Source organism: Pelophylax lessonae, assembly GCF_965119305.1.
Source record: "Pelophylax lessonae genome assembly, chromosome: 12".
NCBI classification, from domain to species: domain Eukaryota; kingdom Metazoa; phylum Chordata; class Amphibia; order Anura; family Ranidae; genus Pelophylax; species Pelophylax lessonae.
This window is the reverse complement of record NC_138779.1, coordinates 87,229,862-87,244,668: the sequence shown is the minus strand read 5'-3', so window position 1 is coordinate 87,244,668 and position 14,807 is coordinate 87,229,862. Positions and strand designations below refer to the sequence as shown.

The 14,807-nt window shown below is 39.6% G+C and overlaps 1 protein-coding gene across 5 annotated transcripts in view; it reads right to left on the bottom strand.

Annotated features, from left to right (window-relative positions):
- DVL1 (dishevelled segment polarity protein 1) overlaps positions 1 to 4,335 on the bottom strand; it is a 257,298-nt gene extending 252,963 nt beyond the window's left edge. For all 5 annotated transcript variants that reach the window (XM_082273771.1, XM_082273772.1, XM_082273773.1 and 2 more), the window contains exon 1: positions 3,922 to 4,335. In XM_082273771.1, the coding sequence (XP_082129897.1) occupies positions 3,922 to 4,091 (170 nt within the window). In that variant the 5' untranslated portion in view covers positions 4,092 to 4,335. The remainder of the gene's footprint in view (positions 1 to 3,921) is intronic.
- Positions 4,336 to 14,807: the final 10,472 nt, after the last annotated feature.

Below are 14,807 nucleotides of genomic sequence, written 5' to 3'. Positions count from 1 at the left end.
TAGAGAGAAGACTGCGAGCCATGCCTTCTCTTCCACAAAAAGTGCTTGAACTCACAAATGCGCTTCTGGAAGAATGGTCAAACATTTCCATAGACACACTCCTAAACCTTGTGGACAGCCTTCTCAGAAGAGTTGAAGCTGTTATACCTGCAAAGGGTGGGCCAACTCAATATTGAACCCTACAGACTAAGACTGGGATGCCATTAAAGTTCATGTGCGTGTAAAAACAGGTGTCCCAATACTTTTGACAATATAGTGTATCTATCTATCTATCTATCTATCTATCTATCTATCTATCTATCTATCTATCTATCTATCTATCTATCTATCTCAAATAATATACATTGTATGTAATGAATGCTTCTGCATCCTATGGGGTCTATTTATAAATTATTTTAACCTAAGATCCACATAGCTTTCACCCCAGATTCACACATTTTTCACATAATTTTTAATTAGAAACATTTGTAAATGGTGGGTGAAAGTTGGGTGATTCGTAGGTGAAAACAATACATAGATCCCTGTATCTTTAACTTAAAAAATAAATAAATAAATAAATGAAAGAAGGCATGGATGAATATTGCTGTATTGGGTATACTTGGGTTTTGTCAGCAGTCCTAGCAATCAGTCACCATCCTGTACCTTGGTATCAGTGCCCACCTCCCTACTTTTCTTTGCCCCCGGGTTCTGTCATTACCCTTCTATGTACGTATGCACCAGTGGAAGAGTGCACATAATTCATATTTTATATAAACAGTTGATTTGCTTTACTAAAACTGGAGAGTGTAAAATCTGGTACAGCTGTGCATGGTAGCCAATCAGGTTCTAACTTCAGCTTGTTCAATTAAGCTTTGACAAATAAACCTGGAAGCTGATTGGTTTCTATGCAGAGCTGAACCAAATTTTGCACTCTCCAGTTTTATTAAATCACCCCCACAGTATGCATATTAAACAAGTAATGTCAGGCAGACTGTCACTGGCTCTCCCTGTCTATGTCGGGGAAAGACGTGCCCTCCCTCCTTGCTCCATGTTAATTGCAGGGCCTGCGGTGCAGACAAGCAAGATGATCCTGGAGACTGCAGTGCCTCACATGCCCCTTGTACACTGGCACTGCCAGGCTGGCAGGGCCAGGAAACGCCCGAAGTTGAGAATCTTGGAAATGCCTGCTGTGTGTCAGACGTTTTCTCCACAGACACCAGGGAGCCATCAGACAGCACACTCACATGGACATCTATGAATCCAGCGATCACTAGCAAACACAGACTCACACATAAAGCCATGCACTGCCATAGCTCATTCAATCAAAATATTACGCCATTAATTAATAATATGCCATCGCCTTTCACTGACTGCTGTAAGATAATTATTTCTGATTGATTGCTATGGGTGAAAGCACTGTGCATGCGATTGCTGCTTTTTGCATTGCCTTAGTACATACAGTATTATGTAACAGCAGGGGTTAGAGTCCAGGATTATAACAAGATATAAAATGGATTTAATAATGTGAAGGTCAGAGTTTTGTGTGAAAACAGGAAGACGATGGAAATCACAATTGTCTGGGGAGGACAGAAAGTTCCAATGTCATAGCTCCCCCCCCCCCCCTCGCCCTAAAAATACACCTTTCCACCCTCAAATCACCATTACTCTACTTATTCCTGAAAGCCCGCGGAACCTGATGTTTATTAAATGCCGCTTGCTCCTTAGAAGTCTCTCTCCCCCTCCCATTTAATAATCATTCTTTATAGAAAATGACAGAAGAGAGAACGCCTTTGAAGCAATGACATTGCAAAGATTAAAAGTCCCCATTCCTGGTGAATTAGTGTGAGTGATCTGCTATTGTAGTGTAGAAATGCTGCCGTAGCCCACCTCTACTAATGGGGCATAAATATTTCACATGGATCCAGCCTGAGTGCACAGGGGCCTATTTAACAAGGCAGTGCAGAGAGCCGCAATGTGCAGTAACCCACGGCAACGACAGGCAACCCCCCCCCCCCCGATCAGCTTAGTCTGGCCACACATACGGGCATCTGACTGCAGCCCCTTACACCATCCTACCTACAGGCAATATGGACTAGCCACCCTACTGAATACGGTCTGATCTCCCCACCACTGCCTATAGAGCGGTACTGCGCAAAGTCAAGGGGCCCCAACCCATTCGTGTTTTATTAGCCGATAAAATGTTTGCAACCAGACCAATCGCTCAACAGTGATCCAATTTGATCGCTCATGAGCCAACCAAGATTTGACAGGCCTTATCATATGTTCACACAATTTCAAACACTTGTAACCAGCTCCCAATCGCAAAATGATTGGATTAGATCGAAGGATCACGGCAGCCTCCCAGTAGCACATTTTCAATACCATTACCAGTTTGGAATGGAACCGCTGGTGGTAGGTTGACTTGATCTGATCAGAGTTTCTGCTGGCCATAGAAGGACAATTGGTAGTTGGTTGCCATGGGTGACAGCAGTCAGCCATATTATATTTTATACATATATATTTATGTATATTTCATACCCACTATGGCAGTGCTAAGGTGTGCATTCTATTTGTGTGTGAGTGTGTTATATATGTATGTATTTAGTACAATTACAGCGATCCTAGGGTATACATACGTGAGAGTATTTTGTATATATATATATATATATATATATATACATATATATATATATATATATATATATATATATACATACACACACATACACACACACACAGTATATTTTATTTAGAAATTAACAATTCCAGAATTTCTGAGCTATAGAAATATATTACTGTGTGTCTGATATATATATATATATATATATATATATATATATATATATATATATATATAATATATAGGTAATGAAATGCTGTCATTGTTTTATATTATATCAATATTTAAAAAAATGTATATATATATATATATATATATATATATATATTTTTTATTATAACAATTCCTGCAGTCCTGAGCTATACATATATATTTGTGTTTTTTATATATTAAAAAAAAAAAAGAAAACAAATAGACCATATCGTTGGAATTTTTATTTTTTGTATAGAACTATTCCTGATTCATATATATATATATATATATATATATATATATATATATATATATATATATATATGTGTATATATATATATATATATATATATATATATATATATATATTGGACGGGAGGTAAATAAATATATACTCACATTGCATAATTATAACATATTATAAAACAGTGACAGCATTCCATAATCTAGATATTTATTAGGAGAAAAAAAAAAAAAAAATATATATATATATATATATATATATATATATACAAATACACACACACGTATATATAGCTCAGCGTTGCTGGGATTGTTATTTATACGTATTTATCATACTGTGCATACATAAAACAATTCCTGCAATCCTGATCTATATAGATGTATATACGAAAATAAATATATGTATAGATCAGAATTGCTTTTGTAAAACAATGCCAGCAATCATGATCTATATGTATATATATTTATTTAAAAAAATACATATATACACACACACATGTATATATATATATATATATATATATATATATATATATATATATACACACACACACACACACAGATCAGCATTATGAAAAAAATATATATATGCACACACACACTATATGTATGTGGATGTATATAGTTGAGGATTGCTGGGGTGGCTGTACCAATATATATATATATATATGTATATACAGTATGTAGTTGATGTGTGTATATGAGAGATGAGAGTTGCAGTAGTGCTGGCAGTGACTTGGTGACAGGTGCTCCTAACAATACCCAGCCTGTGTGCCTCCTCCACTGTTGTGTCCATGCAGATGAGAAGTAGCAGTGAGTCGGTGTCAGCTTGCAGCATACCTTCTGCACACAGGCAGCACATGATGCAAGGTGTATGGGCAGCTTACCCAAAATCCTGGTCCATGGATTTGAAGAAGAATTTGTAATTGTGGACGGGTCTGTTGCTGAGGACATTCTTGAAATCGGCTAGGGTGACTTTGTCCGGGCAGACGGGCAGCTTGACCAGATAAGGGGTCTCCTCTTCATCTATATGGTAGATGATTTTAGTCTCAGCCATGGGCAAGGAAATGTCATAGGGGGGGTGCACCCCCCACCCCCCCTCCCCCCTGAATGGCAGAAGGCTCCCCTCCTCTATGGAAGGCAGGACAGGCTCAGGCCGGGCTGATGGAAGAACAGAGGCAGCCAGAAGTCGGGCTCTTCTCCCTGCCAGGCACTCAGTAGGATCTGACAATCCAATGTTCCAGGGCAAAACAGGAAGGGAGATGCAGAATCCTGATCCTGACTGTACTGGGAAATGGCTGCGCATATAGGGCACTCCGCTCCCCGCAGCGCCCTCTAGCCGCACGCTGCGGTATGGCGCCCCTTACTTTTCTGGCTCAGTCCAAAGTAAATACACTTGGTTCACATTCCCTTTAGTCATCCCTTTTATACTCTGATAATAACTGACCTTCACATTATTTATTTATTTATTTTTTAAAACAAAGAGACTGACGGCTGAAACCATCTACCCTGCAGTATAGTTTTTGCAATTATTTTGCAGCAAAACAGATTAACTCAGAGCTTTCCAACCTTTTTACAATGGAAGAATCCTTGGACTAATGTTCAGGGCTCAGGGACCCTGCTAAAATCATTCTGTCTATAGTCCATGGTATGAGTCTGTCTATAGCTCATGGTATAATGATATATCTAGCTCATTGTATGATGATGCCTATAGATCATGGTATGATGTCTGTAGCTCATTGTCTATAGATCATGGTATGATCATGTAAAAAGATATTGGAATGATTCTGTCTATAGCTCATGGTATGATGAGGTCTAAAGATCATGGTATGATGATGACTATAGAATAGATCATGGTGTGATGAGGTCGATAGATCATGGTATGATTATATCTATAGATCATGGTATGATGATGTCTATAGATCATGGTATGATGAGGTCTATGGATCATGGTATGATGATGTCTATAGCTCATGGTATGATTCCATCTATAGCTCATGGTATAATGATATCTGTAGCTCATTGTATGATGATGTCTATAGTTCATGGTATGATGAGGTCTATAGATCATGGTATGATAAGGTCTATAGATCATGGTATGATTATACCTATAGCTCATGATATGATGTCTATAGCTCATGGTATGATGATGTCTATAGATCATGGTATGATGAGGTCTATAGATCATGGTATGATTATATCTATAGCTCATGGTACGATGATGTCCATAGCTCATGGTACGATGATGTCTATAGCTTATGGTAGGATGATGTCTATAGCTCATGGTATGATGAATTCTATAGCCTATGGTATGATTCTGTCTATAGCTCATGGCATGATTATATCTATAGCCCATGGTAGAATAATGTCTATAGATCATTGTATGATGATGTCTATAGCTCATGGTATGATTATATCTATAGCTCATAGTATGATGATGTCCATAGATCATGGTATGAAGATGTCTATAGATCATGGTATGATGATGTCTATAGCTCATGGAATATTAATGTCTATAGCTAATGTTATGATGATGTCTTTAGCTCATGGTATGATTCTGTCCATAGCTCATGGTATAAATGATATCTGTCGCTCATTGTATGATGATGTCTATAGATCATGGTATGATGATGTCTATAGCTCATGGAATGATTATGTCTATAGCTCATGGTATATTGATGTCTATAGCTCATGGTATGATGAGGTCCATAGATCATGTTATGATCATGTCCATAGATCATGGTATGATGAGGTCTATAGATCATAGTATGATCATGTCCATAGATCATGGTATGATCATGTCTATAGATCATGGTATGATGAGGTCTATAGATCATGGTATGATGATGTCTATAGATCACGGTATGATTATATCTATAGCTCATGGTATGATGATGTCTACTCTATAGATCATGGTACGATTATATCTATAGATCATGGTATGATTATATCTATAGCTCATGGTATGATGATATATATAGATCATGGTATGATGAGGTCTTTAAATCATGGTATGATGATGTCTATAGATCATGGTATGATGAGGTCTATGGATCATGGTATGATGATGTCTACAGCTCATGGTATGATTCCATCTATAGCTCATGGTATGATTCCATCTATAGCTCATGGTATGGTGAGGTCTATAGCACATGGTATGATGATGGCAATGGCTCATGGTATGATGATGTCTATAGATCATGGTATGATAAAGTCTATAGCTCATGGTATGATGATGTCTATAGATCATGGTATGATGATGTCTATAGCTCATGGTATGATGATGTCTATAGATCATGGTATGATGAGGTCTATGGATCATGGTATGATGATGTCTATAGCTCATGGTATGATTCCATCTATAGCTCATGGTATAATGATATCTGTAGCTCATGGTATGATGATGTCTATAGATCATGGTATGATGATGTCTATAGTTCATGGTATGATGAGGTCTATAGATCATAATATGATTAGGTCTATAGATCATGGTATGATTATACCTATAGATCATGGTATGATGTCTATAGCTAATGGTATGATGATGTCTATAGATCATAGTATGATGATGTCTATCGTTCATGGTATGATTTTGTCTATAGCTCATGGTATGATGATGTCTATAGATCATGGTATGATGATGTCTATAGATCATGGTATGATTATATCTATAGCTCATGGTACGATGATGTCCATAGCTCATGGTACGATGATGTCTATAGCTTATGGTACGATGATGTCTATAGCTCATGGTATGATGATGTCTATAGCTTATGGTACGATTATATCTATAGCTCATGGTATGATGAATTCTATAGCCCATGGTATGATTCTGTCTATAGCTCATGGCATGATTATATCTATAGCCCATGGTAGAATAATGTCTATAGATCATTGTATGATGATGTCTATAGCTCATGGTATGATTATATCTATAGCTCATAGTATGATGATGTCCATAGATCATGGTATGATGATGTCCATAGATCAAGGTATGATGATATCTATAGCTCATGGTATGATGATGTCTAAAGCTCATGATATGATGATCTCTATAACTCATGGTATGATGAGGTCTATAGATCATGGTATGAATATGTCTATAGATCATGGTATGATGATGTCTATAGCTCATGGTATGATGATGTCTATAACCCATGGTATGATGATGTCTATAGCTCATGGTATGATTATATCTATAGCTCATGGTATGATGATGTCCATAGATCATGGTATGATGATGTCTATAGCTCATGGTATGATTCTGTCTATAGCCCATGGTATAAAGATATCTGTAGCTCATGGTATGAAGATGTCTATAGATCATGGTATGATGATGTTTATAGCTCATGGAATATTAATGACTATAGCTAATGGTATGATGATGTCTTTAGCTCATGGTATGATTCTGTCTATAGCTCATGGTATAAATGATATCTGTCGCTCATTGTATGATGATGTCTATAGCTCATGGAATGATTATGTCTATAGCTCATGGTATATTGATGTCTATAGCTCATGGTATGATGAGGTCCATAGATCATGTTATGATCATGTCCATAGATCATGGTATGATGAGGTCTATAGATCATAGTATGATCATGTCCATAGATCATGGTATGATCATGTCTATAGATCATGGTATGATTAAGGGTCTATAGATCATGGTATGATGATGTCTATAGATCAGGGTATGATTATATCTATAGCTCATGGTATGATGATGTCTACTCTATAGATCATGGTATGATTATATCTATAGATCATGGTATGATTATATCTATAGCTCATGGTATGATGATATATATAGATCATGGTATGATGAGGTCTTTAGATCATGGTATGAATATGTCTATAGATCATGGTATGATGATGTCTATAGCTCATGGTATGATGATGTCTATAGCCCATGGTATGATAATGTCTATAGCTCATGGTATGATTATATCTATAGCTCATGGTATGATGATGTCCATAGATCATGGTATGATGATGTCTATAGCTCATGGTATGATTCTGTCTATAGCCCATGGTATAAAGATATCTGTAGCTCATGGTATGAAGATGTCTATAGATCATGGTATGATGATGTCTATAGCTCATGGTATGATGATGTCTATAGCTCATGGTATGATTCTGTCTATAGCCCATGGTATAAAGATATCTATAGCTCATGGTATGATGATGTCCATAGATCATGGTATGATGATGTCTATAGCTCATGGTATGATTCTGTCTATAGCCCATGGTATAAAGATATCTGTAGCTCATGGTATGAAGATGTCTATAGATCATGTTATGATCATGTCCATAGATCATGGTATGATGAGGTCTATAGATCATAGTATGATCATGTCCCTAGATCATGGTATGATCATGTCTATAGATCATGGTATGATGAGGTCTATAGATTATGGTATGATGATGTCTATAGATCACGGTATGATTATATCTATAGCTCATGGTATGATGATGTCTACTCTATAGATCATGGTATGATTATATCTATAGATCATGGTATGATTATATCTATAGCTCATGGTATGATGATATATATAGATCATGGTATGATGAGGTCTTTAGATCATGGTATGATGATGTCTATAGATCATGGTATGATGAGGTCTATGGATCATGGTATGATGATGTCTATAGCTCATGGTATGATTCCATCTATAGCTCATGGTATGATTCCGTCTATAGCTCATGGTATGGTGAGGTCTATAGCACATGGTATGATGATGGCAATGGCTCATGGTATGATGATGTCTATAGCCCATGGTATGATGATGTCTATAGCTCATGGTATGATTATATCTATAGCTCATGGTATGATGATGTCTATAGCTCATGGTATGATTCTGTCTATAGCCCATGGTATAAAGATATCTGTAGCTCATGGTATGAAGATGTCTATAGATCATGGTATGATGATGTCTATAGCTCATGGAATATTAATGTCTATAGCTAATGGTATGATGATGTCTTTAGCTCGTGGTATGATTCTGTCTATAGCTCATGGTATAAATGATATCTGTCGCTCATTGTATGATGATGTCTATAGATCATGGTATGATGATGTCTATAGCTCATGGAATGATTATGTCTATAGCTCATGGTATATTGATGTCTATAGCTCATGGTATGATGAGGTCCATAGATCATGGTATGATGATGTCCATAGATCATGGTATGATGAGGTCTATAGATCATGGTATGATGATGTCTATAGCTCATGGAATGATTATGTCTATAGCTCATGGTATGATGAGGTCCAAAGATCATGGTATGATCATGTCCATGGATCATGTTATGATGAGGTCTATAGATCATAGTATGATCATATCCATAGATCATGGTATGATCATGTCTATAGATCATGGTAAGATCATGTCAATAGTTAATGGAATGATGAGGTCTATAGATCATGGTATTATTAGGTCTATAGCTCATGGTATGAATATGAGGCAAAGCACAGATGTTATTTCATGCTGAATAACTGCACAGGTCGGAATAAATATACATAGCACATCAAGATTCAAAACTACACATGGCTCCTGTATTTAGAAAATACTTGCTTAGCCCAGAATTAAGCTTTAATATAATATGATGATCTCTATAACTCATGGTATGATGAGGTCTATAGATCATGGTATGCATATGTCTATAGATTAGAGATGAGCTTCGAGTTTCGAGTCGAAGGTAAGTTCGACTCAAACATCGCTCGTTCGACAAATGACAAATGTGCTTCTTCGTGGGAAATTCAAGCTTCCCATAATGCGCCGCGCATTATGTGATTGGCCAAAGCATGCACCCAGACCTCATGCTTTGGCCAATCAAATGATCTCTGCCATGATTGGACTAAAGGCAGGCTGCCTTTAGCCAATCATGGCTCAGGGGCCAAGTACACGCCCCACACTACATAAAGGCTGCTCGCGCAGCCGCAGCATGTAGTGTCATTGTGTGGACGATGAGACAGGGACAGGCACGCAATTGAGGCAGGGAGAGAGTAGTTTTTTTTTTTTTAGTTTGTTAGACAGTGCAAAGACATTGTTAGCAGTGTAGGAAGGGCCAGGTACATGTGTGAGGTAGGGAGAGATTTCTTTCTTTACATCATATCAGACAGTGCAGCGCCAGTGAGTGAGTAGCAGTGTAGGGAGGACCAGGTAAGTGTGTGAGGTAGGGAGAGATTTCTTTCTTTACATCATATCAGACAGTGCAGAGTCATTGCTAGCAGTGTAGGGAGGGCCAGGTTCCTGTGTGAGGTAGTGAGAGATTTCTTTCTTTACATCAGATACCAGTCAGAGTATTGTTCATTGGTCAGTTGTGGAACATTCTATAATATTCACAGACCTATTTGATTATAGATCACTTCAGATATCATTCAGAGTATTCATTGGTAAGATGTGGAACATTCTATAATATTCACAGACCTATTTGATTATAGATCACATCAGATATTGTATCATTCAGAGTATTCATTGGTCAGTTGTGGAACATTCTATAATATTCACAGACCTATTTGATTATAGATCACTTCAGATATCATTCAGAATATTCATTGGTCAGTTGTGGAACATTCTATAATATTCACAGACCTATTTGATTATAGATCACTTCAGATATCATTCAGAGTATTCATTGGTCAGTTGTGGAACATTCTATAATGTTCACAGACCTATTTGATTATAGATCACTTCAGATATCATTTAGAGTATTCATTGGTCAGTTGTGGAACATTCTATAATATTCACAGACCTATTTGATTATAGATCACTTCAGATATCATCCAGAGTATTCATTGGTCAGTTGTGGAACATTCTATATTCACAGAACTATTTGATTATAGATCACTTGACAAGGCATATGACGACCTGCCATGCAGTCCATTGGCAACAGCACCTGAAAGAGAAACCAGATCAAAACAAGCATACGCCACCTTCCTCCTCATCTGCGATCTCTAACCCTACTATACCTCATGACTTCTCAAATACCAGCATTGAGAGGGATGATGGTATAGCAATGAGTGGCACAGAGACTTGCACCCAATCTGCTAGCAGGACACCACCGCTTGATTTGAGCAGCAGGCAAATTTCACTAACCCAGTATTTGTACCGTAGAAAGAAATACTGTCCCAGCCATCCACATGCTCAGCGTCTTAATGCTAGCTTGGCCAAATTGCTAGCATTACAGTTGCCGCCTTTTCAGCTGGTAGACTCCCTTTCGCAAATGCTGCACCACAGTGGCAGGTCCCAAAAAGGCATTTCTTTTTGCGTAAGGCAATTCCGGCTTTCTACCGTCATGTGGAAGGTAGTGTTTTGGCCTCATTGAACAAAGCAATCAGCAGGAAGGTGCACATTACTGCTGAATCTTGGTCCAGCAGGCATGGACAGGGACGTTACATTTCTTTCACGGCGCACTGGGTAACTCTGCTGGCAGCTGGGAAGGATGCAGGACAGGGTTCTGTATTGCACCTTGTTTTGCCACCACGCCTCCAAAAAGCTGGTGCTGGTTCTGCCACATCTGGCTACTCCACCACCTCCTCCTCCATGTCCTCTTCAAGGGAAGCGTTCAAGGGGCTACGCAAGCAATCAGGCTAAAAGATGCCATGCTGTGCTTCAGTTGGTCTGTCTAGGGGATAGGTGTCACACTGGTGCAGAGATTCTGTCAGCTCTGCAGGGGCAGGCTCAGAGATGGTTGACGCCACGACAGCTTGAGCCAGGAATTGTTGTATTTGATAATGGCACCAACCTTCTCTCCACTCAACGACAGGGACACTTGACAAATGTTCTATGCTTGGCACATGTTCTGAATCTGGTGGTGCAGTGTTTCTTGAGCAGATACCCGGGCTTCCAAGATCTCCTGAGGCAGGCCAGGAAAGTCTGTGGCCATTTCCGCTGTTTGTTCTATGCCAGTGCTCGCTTATCTGACATTGAACGGGAATTCAACCTGCCCACCAACCGCCTCATTTGTGACATGCCCACCAGGTGGAACTCAACATTGGCAATGCTGCAGCGGCTGCACAGGCAGCAGAGGGTCATCAATGAGTACCTGTGTGAGTATGGCACAAGGACAGGGTCAGGGGAGCTTGTTTTTTTTTTCTGTCACGCCAGTGGCTTTTGATTAAGGATGCATGCATCATCCTGTCACCATTTGAGAAGGCCACAAGGATCCGAGACGATGCATGCATCAGTGACACTATCCCGCTAGTCTACCTGCTGGAGCACATGCTGCGTGGAATCATGGACAGGGCACTTGAGGCAGAACAGCGGCAGGAAGAGGAGGACTTCCTCTCCTCACAAGGCCCCCTTTATGCAGATATCATTCCTGCAGGGCTACAAAACACACAGGAGGAGTATGAGGATTTCAGCAGCATGGATGTAGAGGAAGAGGATAGCATGCAGCAGTCTTCAAGGGATGGTTTTAATTCCCCAGAAACCACAGGATTTGTACATGGTTGAGGATAGGTTGCTCCTGCTGACAATGTCATCCCTAGTGACCCAGAGGACTCAGAAGCTCATGCCTCCTCCAATTTATGTTGCATGTGTTCCCTGGTTCTGCAAAGCTTGCAAGAGGACCCAAGGATTCGTGCTATCAAGGGGAGGGATAATTACTGGTTGGCAACCCTTCTTGATCCACGTTACAGGGTTAAAGTTGCAGAGCTCATCCTGCCTTCGCAGAGGGAACAGAGGATAAAACATCTTGAGGAAGCCTTGAAAAAAAATTTGTGCACCGCCTGTCCAGACACTGGGAGGTCAACATTCTCCAGACGTGTTTCTGAGGCATCATTCAGCCAAAGGAAGAACGGTGGAGAAGGCGCCGGCTGACCGATGCCTTTAAAAAGTTATTTTGTCCTCAGCAGCACCCAGGGCTGTTAGGTTTAAGCAACCATCTGCAGCGTCTCCATCATATGGTGAATGATTATCTAGGCGCAAGAGCAAACTTGGAGACCTTTCCAGCTGCGCATCCACTGGCTTACTGGGTCTTGAGGATGGACCACTGGCCAGAATTTGCTCAATATGCAATGGACCTACTGGCCTGTCCTGCTTCCAGCGTGCTTTCCGAATGGATGTTCAGTGCTGCTGGAGGATTTGTGACGGACAAAAGAATACGTCTGTCCTCAGACTCTGTTGACCAGCTGACTTTTATCAAAATGTCATCCCTTGAAGACTGCATATGCTGCCTATCCTATTCCTCTACCTTTATTCTGCTAGCTTCCAACAATGTTTTTAGTTTAGGTCACTACCAACCCCCAAGGCCTAATTTTTCTGCACTTGTATACACAGGGGCATACAATTTAAATGTCGTATGTCATTTTTAACAGCAGGCCCTGTCCCTGTGCCCTGCTAACTGTGAGGGTTACGGTGTTCAGGCACCACCAACACCAAAGGCCCAATTTTTGGCACCTGTGTAGTACATGCAATTTCAAATTTGTATGGAATTCTTACCAGCAGGTCCCGTTCCTGCTCCCAGCAAGAGTAACTGCGAGGCCTTGGTTACGGTGTTCAGGAACCACCTACGGCAAAGGCCTAATTTTTGGCACTTGTATAGCACATGCAATTTCAAATTTGTATGGAATTCTTACCAGCAGGTCCCGTTCCTGCTCCCAGCAAGAGTAACTGCGAGGGCTTGGTTACGGTGTTCAGGCACCACCTACGGCAAAGGCCCAATTTTTGGCACTTGTATAGCACATGCAATTTCAAATTTTTATGGAATTCTTACCAGCAGGTCCCATTCCTGCTCCCAGTAAGAGTAACTGTGAGGCATTGGTTACGGTGTTCAGGCACCACCAACAGCAAAGGCCCAATTTTTGGCACCGGTATGAAAAGTACATGCGATTTAAAATTTGTATTGATTTCTTTGGAGCTGGGCCCATTCCTGCGCACAGCAAGAGTAACTGCGAGGGGTTACGGTGTTCAGGCACCACCAACAAACAAGGCCCAATTTTTCTGCACCCGTATGACAAGTACATGTGATTTGAAATTTGTATGTATATTTGTATATGACATTTTTTGCTTTAGAAATGTCAGTATTGCTGCAGCAGGCTACATACATCCTAGAGCTGCACTACTTTACAAGCACATTCAGGGGACCCCCCAGGCACGATATTTGAAGGAATTTCTCATTTTATAGTTTCACTTTAAGGCTCATTAAAATCAGTAAATCAGTGCTCCTTTAAAAAACGATCGTTTTTAATAACTTTTTTTCCATTGTTCCCCAGGTCAGGACCCGGACACCCATACACTTTTTTGGGGCAATAACTTGCATTTAAGCCTTCAAAATTAGGCTGTTTGATTTTCAAGGTTCAATGGGGTTTGTTTGTTCAAACAAACTTATTCTCTGTTCGTGGTGTTCTGGAGATGTGGTGGCTGCATTCATTTTCTTTTAGGCTTTTTTATTTTACCTGTTGATCCCGCCAGTAACACGCTTTTGGCCCAGGGGTGACAATGCTCATTCACTGTACTGTATCTATGGAGGACCAGCACTGTCACCCTAGGACAGGGAGAGTTTTAGTGGAGATGTGTTGGTGGAGTGCTGGACTGTAAACCAGATGAACATTCCATTTTTTTTTTTTATTTTATTCACCCTCATAATTTAATTGGAGGTAGCTCTTAAAAACCGATGGACCCTGTATACTTGTAGAGTATACAGCAAGGAGAAAAAAGCACCAAAAATAGTCCAAAGAGTACTGAAAGATTTTATTTATCACTGTGGTTAAAAAAAAAACAGCCAGGAACATGTTGGCTGTTTTTCACCTCTTTATTCTAAATTC